Here is an 8,035-nt window from a genome sequence, read left to right on the forward strand (position 1 = left end):
GAATACAGTGATGTTTTCACGTCCTCAAGTCACTACTAAGCTTGGTCAGTGTCTAGTCAGTAAAAACCTGCATCTGAAATTCACATCCACATTGTCAAACAAAAATGTTTGTTGGCTATGATAGACAATCAAAAAAGTAAATAGCATATGTCCAATACTGAAAGTGTAACGACCAACATTACATAAATTTGGATAACAAAGAAATAAGGCTGTTTCCACCTGCTCATATCACAAAAAGGCTTCATAGAGTCTATTCAGTACAAGTACAATGTCCAACACTGAGAGTGCAAAAACCAACAAAACAGCTTATTAAAGAAATTTTGATGACAAAAAAATAAGGCTGTTTCCAACTTCTCAGATTGCAACTAGACTTTGGAAAAGTCTAGTCAGTACAAAGGTGCTTGTATAATTGCAGATCCACGATGTAAAATGTAATTCCAGCATCGTCGATTTGTGGGTATATGGAGTTATTGGTATCATTTTAAAGCATGTTCATTCCTGCTTTTGGGGAGCGTATAGCGATTGAAGGTGGCGGGGTCACCTAGAGTCAAAGGTAAAATTAGGGAGAAAGTACTTCCAGCGGAATCAATCTCCGACCCCGATAACTATGATCAGAGCGGCTTACAACTTATGACTTCGATAAAAAAGCTGTTAAAACATAAGCTGTAAGAGGCTGGGTCACTTGAGAAGATAACAAAAACATTGTTTTCAAACATTCTAAACAAGTGAGTGTGTGCGTGCGTGCATGCGTGCGTGCGTGTGTGTGTGTGCGTGCGTGCATGCGAGCGTACGTGTGTGTGCCTGGTGAAGAAAAAAAATTGATTGAAGCTCCCAATGCAACTTACACGCATTCATAATTTTTTTCTTTTGTTGTGACTTTCTGATCTCGGAGTCTCTCAAAACAGTTGGCCCAAAAAGTAAACTGTCAAAACTGCCCATAAGACATTAGCAGAGAGAAATAACACTGTGTTGATGTCCGCCAGTCGCGGCATCAGGAAGGAACGTACCCCACGACAGCTTTCACTGTTCACGTCATCATTCCCTGTGTTGTGAGAACATTTCGGGGATTTGGGACCTACGACGACCGGAACCGTGGGTTTATTTAGCGCGACGTCTGTTGAAATGAATGGGATCGTTCCAGGCCTGATGTTATCCGGCGTCGCAAAGTTCCGATCACAAGAGAACGATACTTTTTCTGGTGATGATTGGTTCTTGTGGAGACTCTGTCCTGCTGGCGGCTGTTCTTGGGGAGATGAGAGCTCTTCATGCTGGCGTTCTTTACTCGCCAGCTTCGACTGATCATCACACATCGAGCATTTCACGCTTTTGGTCACCGCATCAGAGTTGGAACACGAATCTGTTGCTGCTTTTTTAGTTTGGATATACCGTAGTTGTATTACGGTAGCTAGAACTGTAACACCACTATGAGTCAACAGAGAGAACAGGTAGGTAAAGATTAAAGGAAAGTCATTCGAGTTTTGGGGTAGCTCGCCGGAGACAATGCTCAAAAATACAGAAAGAGACATGAGTATGGTGACTGCGAAAGAGGCCCTCTCACCACTGTCTTCTGGGAGGATGAAAACCGTGGAAGAAAGTGCGGATATGAACATTGTAGGGACCAGGACGTTAAGAACGAAGAAGGAAGACCGTCGCTTTAAATCAAATTTCACCGTAAAAGTTAGGATTTTTTCCCCAGTCTTTTCACTCACTTCTACCCACATGTCCGAGCTGACAACGTCCCACTCTCCACTAGCCTGATAATCCTCAACTAGGGCCTTGGTCTGGTCCATCACAAAATATATCTCAGTAGCGTATTCGTTCGCCATGAATAGGATCTGGCAGGTCTGGAGATCAAAGGGGAAGAACTTCATGTCAAAACCACATGGTATCGAGAAGACAGCTCCTGGAAACCATCTTGACTCTCCGTTGGAAAAGATGGCGAACATGGCAAAGTGTTCCTGGAACAGGTCACGTCTTCCCAAGGAGTTTGGTACTTGAACACGCGGGAGCCAGACGTCGTCGATGTTTGGGTGAATGACAGACACTCCGTCATAGTCTGTGGGGTCCCAGGTTCGAAGCTCATCCACCCAAGAAAAGTTAACCCACGCATTCAAATGCACTTGCTGTGTCACTTCATCTACGTTCAAAATGTTGCGAAAGCAAAATTGAAGGTGAACAATCACAGGCTTTGATTGGTTCTTCAATGGCCGGATTCTGTTGCTGTATGGCTCAATCAAGTCCCGGTACAGGCGGATGGTGTCATTGACCGTTGTTTCTGACTCATGAGGAAACGAGAGATTCAGAAGAAGGTAAAAAATCGCTCTCACTGCTCTCGACATGTTTAATCAGATCACACCGACGCAACAGCCGTCATTGGTACGTTCTCCGCTCTGCTCTGAATAAACGATAAATAAATATAAATATATATATATATATATAAATAACTAGATAACTAGATAAATATATTAATAGATAAATGAAGAATAAGCCACAGAGGAAAAATACGAGAAACCAATTTAGAAATTTGCTTTAGACGGTACGTTGACGTGGACAGGCGCCTTCATTCTTGCAGAAAGCCATGGACATTATTTTTTTTATGAAACCAGACAGCAGGACGCTTCCAAATAGCTGACTGTGAAACAACACAGTTTGTTTGTTTTCCTTTTTTGTAGGGGTGTGGTGTGAGTGACTGTTACTTTTCCGCACCAAAATCAATTTCGTTTCATCCAGTTTCATAACCCGAACAAAGGATGTCCCCCTCCCTTCCACTCACTAACCAACCCTCTCCATATTAAAACGAAACAAACGTTATTTCTTATTCGCATGAATTACAAATTTGAATTATATTTACATGCAACTACGAATATCAAATTGTCCCAACGTCTATTATTATACTAAAAGAGGGACAACGAAGTAAAACAAGAGAGAGAGAGAGAGAGAGAGAGAGAGAGAGAGAGAGAGAGAGAGAGAGAGGGAGAGAGAGAGAGGGAGAGAGAGAGTGAGAGAGAGAGAGAGAGAGAGAGGGAGAGAGGACGAGAGAGAGTGGGGGGGGGAGAAAGGGAGGTGGGAAGACAACTTTAATAGGATCACAACCTAAACACACACACACACACACACACACACACACACACACACATACACACACACAAACACACACACACACACACACACACACACACACGCACGCACACGTGCACGCGGACACACAAACAAACACACACACACACACATATTTTTGGCTCTCCTGTAAAGTTTGAAGACTTCATATTCTTTACTTTTACATATGACGGCAGTATAACATACATGTACATACATACATGAGTCATTTTTTAAAATAAATGTCGCATTTTTTGAATTTGTGATTCCAGACCTAATTCCTTGGATACCAATGAAAAATATTGTTTAGAATTGCCTCTGACTATGTTCATGAACAAGGTAAAACGTTCCTTGATCTTAAAATCAGGTTTTCAAAACTGCCCAAATCATATAAATTTTTCAGCTCTTTTTAAAATCTTGCCCAGTAGTCAAAAATGGCAAGTTCCGCAACACGAACATGCTTTTTAACACATGCTTAGGGAGAAAAGTCATGGCTTCAGGGATTAAATATTTCACAGTTATTCAGAGTATTGGACAGCATTACCGAAGCAAAAAAAATCTTGGTGCCCGTCCCTGTCTTATATTAACTCTATCTCCATATTTTGCTTAACCCATTTCAAAGTTCTCTCCTGTTGCCCATCATTTCACACAGATGAATGGTCCCTAGATATAGATTTATTTTCTTTGAGATTTTTCGAGTGAAGACTCCCTTCCTGTTCCTTTATATGGCATGAGACAGCGGAGCTTACGCAATGCACGATTGGAAGATACAAAGCCAAGTTCAACCCAACATGGTGAGTATTTGAGCATAAATGTCCCTCCTGTTACCGGGGTCTATAACGACTTATTATACAGAAATCCGATATACTCTCCTTTGGTTAAGAAGTCTGCCAAGGTTACATTTCAATTGTAAGATAATCCATAACTTGAGCTCTTCCCAGTTAGTGGTCGTCAGGGAAATGATATACAGAATTCCCTCCTGTTACCCGGGTTTTGGTAACAGGAGAGAATAAAAAGAAACAAGAGAGAAAGGAATGTGCTCAATAGCTTAACTGACCACAGTATGGGTTAAAATGTGAGGTAGTCCACGTTACATGGAGTAAATGAAAGAGGTTAAAACTAAAGGCATGTTTGTGTTTTTTCAACAGAATACCTGAATTGTAATTTTTATCTTTGAGTAACAGGACGGAATTCAGAGTAACAGGAGAGAATAAAAGATAGCAAGAAGGAGGGGTACGTGTCAAATACCTAAACTGACCAAAGTTCGGAATGAAAAAAGGGTAATTTATGCACAAACAAAACAGAATAGTTATTATATGAAAGATGTGTCTGTACTTTTTCAACAAACTCCTGTATTGTGATTCTGTAATTTAAGTAACAGGATGGAATTGAGAGCAATAGCGAGGAAACAACAGAGCAAAATGAAAGACAGAACCTTCCATTTTTTCTACATCGATGATAATAATAATGCAACCTTGTTTGTTCCACCAAAGTCTAGAACCTTCTATTTTGATAAATAGTATCGAAGGGTTCTAAGTAATCGAGATATTGCGGGTTTAAGGGTTCGAGCCTCAGCTCGGTTCAACGTTGTGTCCTTGAGAAAGACACTTAACACGAATTTCCCATTTGGCTCCATCCTTTCGAAGAGGACGGTAACCGTTACACTCGGAGGTCCCACCTCTGAAATAATCTTATAAGGGCGTTAAACCTGTACCATTTAACTATTTTAACAAAGAGTTCTGAAAATGTAGGTCTTGATCTAGATCTTTTAATTAGTTGCAGATTTAGAAGTGCATTTCGCGTTGTCGTGATGTAGACTGAAGTAAGAAATAAGAAACTTCCTCGCAGAAAATTTGTCACACACGAAATCAGTTTCGCTTAGTTCATTTCAGCACTACGCCACTTATGCAAGATCAACATTGACTGTATGAAGGGCAGGCCCTATTGATAGTTGATTTCTCAAACAGGACTTTTTAAAATTAACATTTCCTTTTTTGTCACCAGAGACAAAGCTGACTCCTGCTGAAAAAAAAAGTAATAAAGGAGAGGCAGAGAGGGGAGAAAGAAGAACCCAGTGAAGACACTGCACGACATGCGATATGAAAAGCAGAACTGCATCAAAGACAAAGAAGAAAGAGAAAGGAAACCTGTCGTTTGTATGATTTCAAGAGACCGTTGGGCAGCATGTATGGAAAGGAGAAAAACGAAGAAAGACACAAATCTGGAGAGGAAATCAAACAGTGCCGATGACAAAACAACAGATGCCCCATCCTCATGTGTTGTTTTTTTCCTAGACTAACATGTAGGTTAGCAATGAAAACAGTGCAGGGAAAAAGAAAATAAAAGTTGAAAATGAAAACCTTATCTGAGAGCAAGAAGGCATTGTAAAGAATACTGAAATTTCCTTTTGCTCTCCAGGGTGAATTGAAAGACCGATAAAAGAAAACAAAAGTATTCGAATGTTGACTTCTGGAGAAATATTAAGAAAGCACAAAATCCAGAGCAAATTTTAATTTTGCAGAACTCTCAACATAAAGAACAAAAGGAAACTGAAGAAAAAAGTGCTTTCAACTCTGCAGATGGATAAAGTGCACATTTAGGATTTTTTTCCTTTGGCCAGATAACTCGAGAATTTTCAACGGTTTAAAAATATTGTTACCTTGAAAGAGGTTTAAAACCCAATAACGTTTGTTGAATGACATCGTAGAACATCTGTACAGACAATACCAGAGCAGTTCAGTCATTTGTTTTACAAGCTTTGGCATGGGAGCTATTTAATAATCAGATCAAAACACTTGTGCGTGCAAGATTTGTGAAAACACACAGTTGACAGCTGACGCATCGTTTATGCATTGTGTGCATCTGAAGGTTATTCCTGCTCAAGTTTGGTCAAAACATGCATGTACGGATCGTGTGATCTTAGAAACCAAGTCCAACTACTAAACATCACCATCGACGGGACACAAGTTAAACAAGTTGAGGAATTTAAATAGCTTGGGAGCATGCATACACATGACGGAAGATTGGACATAGGAAAATGGAAATCAGGACTCAAAAGCAAAAGCAGAAACCTATAAATTGTCAGCCCTACTCACCCATAAACATCTACCAATGGAAGTAAAAAGACAACGACTTATTCACAGCATGTTCCTTCCAACACTGACTTACAATATAAAACAGGAAGATGAAAAACTGATAAACGAAATTGACAGGGAATAAACCGGTTATGGAATAAGAACAGCAAAGAATGAAGTGCTTCGGTCATCTGATGAGAGTATCGTCAAATCACCCAGCTTCACAAGTTTACAACTCTAATAATACTAATAATGTCCGGATACAAGGGCAGGTGCAGACCACGCAAAACTTGGCTGGAAAGCGTTATAGAGGATAGAGGTTCTCCAAAAGAATAACATTTCAACAACAGAAGTCACCTACACATCCCTTGATTGAAAACTGTACCCCCCCCCCTCGACATCCAATGATGCAAGAGGAAGGATGAAGCAAAGTAAAAGGATCCAATCCTAGCATACTCTGAAGACATGAGACTCACTGCAACGTGGCAGAAATGGGTAGTAATTAAAGAAAATAGAAATCCCGAACGGAAAAAAATCAGAATCACTAAGAAGAGAACATAAACTGGGAGGCTGATGCCATTGTGAGCTTTATTCCCGAAAACGTTTCGACAGTACAAGCTATACGATTCTAATATTGACCATCAGTTTAATGAAAGACATGGAGAAACCTTCAAGCCAATGAAGCAAGAGTACAATATGCTAACGTCGCTCAAAATTGTTTGGGTAAAATGGAAGAGGAAATACAAAGCACACACGTTGGGGCTTTGCAAAATCAACTGTCTACTTTACACACTAGTGACTTTACTTTACTCTTACTTTATATGATCTCTTATACTGGGAGGTGTGGAGGAGAGATTCAGTTCTCGGACATGGGCCGGGTGTCTTGCTTTCTCGGATCGGCGTATTGTGCCTTTGGGGGGGGGGGGTCTTTGACTCCATCGATCCATCTTTTTATTAGCCTTCCTTTTGCTCCCAAGCCATCGAATCGCATCTTGTAGACCTGTGAGGCTGGCAGTTGTGGCCCCATTCTCATTACTCGCCCAAAACATCCTCTCGATATATTACGTTTCGACGCCCACTTATTGTTTGATGCCTTCGGGTTTTTTTTTTTTACACTGGTAACTACACCCAGTAAATAACGTCTCGACAGAATATGTTACCTGCCTTTAACATTCCCATCCATTCTTCATTTATTCCTTTAGATTATACCACTAATATAAGTGTTTCATTCTTGATGAGTTTTGTTGTTAAAACCTGATAACAGTCTTTTATGTTCCCTCCTGTTACCCACTTTCTCTCCTGTTACCCACTTTTCCCTCCTGTTACCGCCCCTCTTTACATTCATTAAAAAAATCTTGAACGGTGTTTTTAAACAGTAAGTGTGGGATTAGCTTCACCTTACTGCTAAAAGGAATAGAAATTCATATGATCACAATGTGTTTGATCTATTTTCACTGATTTTTTTAATTTGGCACTTTAATCCGAAATAATTTTGCGTGGATTGCAAAACTGAAGTGTTTTTAAAAAAGATTATTTGCCTGATGAATAGACATAGTTTCACCAACATACATTGCTTTAACCCTCCAAAACCTATTCCAGTTACACAACTTTATGATTTCTGTTGGTAACAGGAGAGAACATTTTCCTAGGAAGTTAACACAAAAGTTGCCGTTACGCTCTAACTTGACGGAATTAAGCTCAGAACTTTCATATTTATGTCTATAGATGGTTGATTCATTTCATCAATATTATTTCGAGATTTTTCATGAAAGTTCATTTTTCGAAAAAATTAGAATCTAAAATGTGACGGGGTTTTTTTTTAATGACTCACATACATACGTAGGCCCTACATACTAACACACTTC

At 39.9% G+C, this 8,035-nt stretch overlaps 1 protein-coding gene across 1 annotated transcript; it reads right to left on the reverse strand.

Moving 5' to 3' along the window:
• Positions 1-896: 896 nt before the first annotated feature.
• Positions 897-2,339, reverse strand: LOC106012370 (neuronal acetylcholine receptor subunit alpha-7-like). Its single transcript, XM_013085162.1, has one exon. It carries the CDS (start codon positions 2,337-2,339, stop codon positions 897-899), a length of 1,443 nt encoding a protein of 480 aa, XP_012940616.1.
• Between the last annotated feature and the right edge of the window lie 5,696 nt (positions 2,340-8,035).

This window comes from Aplysia californica, unplaced genomic scaffold (genome assembly GCF_000002075.1).
Source record: "Aplysia californica isolate F4 #8 unplaced genomic scaffold, AplCal3.0 scaffold00351, whole genome shotgun sequence".
Lineage (NCBI taxonomy): Eukaryota > Metazoa > Mollusca > Gastropoda > Aplysiida > Aplysiidae > Aplysia > Aplysia californica.

What these genes read in the sequence shown, in the direction of transcription:
- LOC106012370 (XM_013085162.1), bottom strand. Translation starts at nt 2,339, where the DNA reads ATGTCGAGAGCAGTGAGAGCGATTTTTTACCTTCTTCTGAATCTCTCG.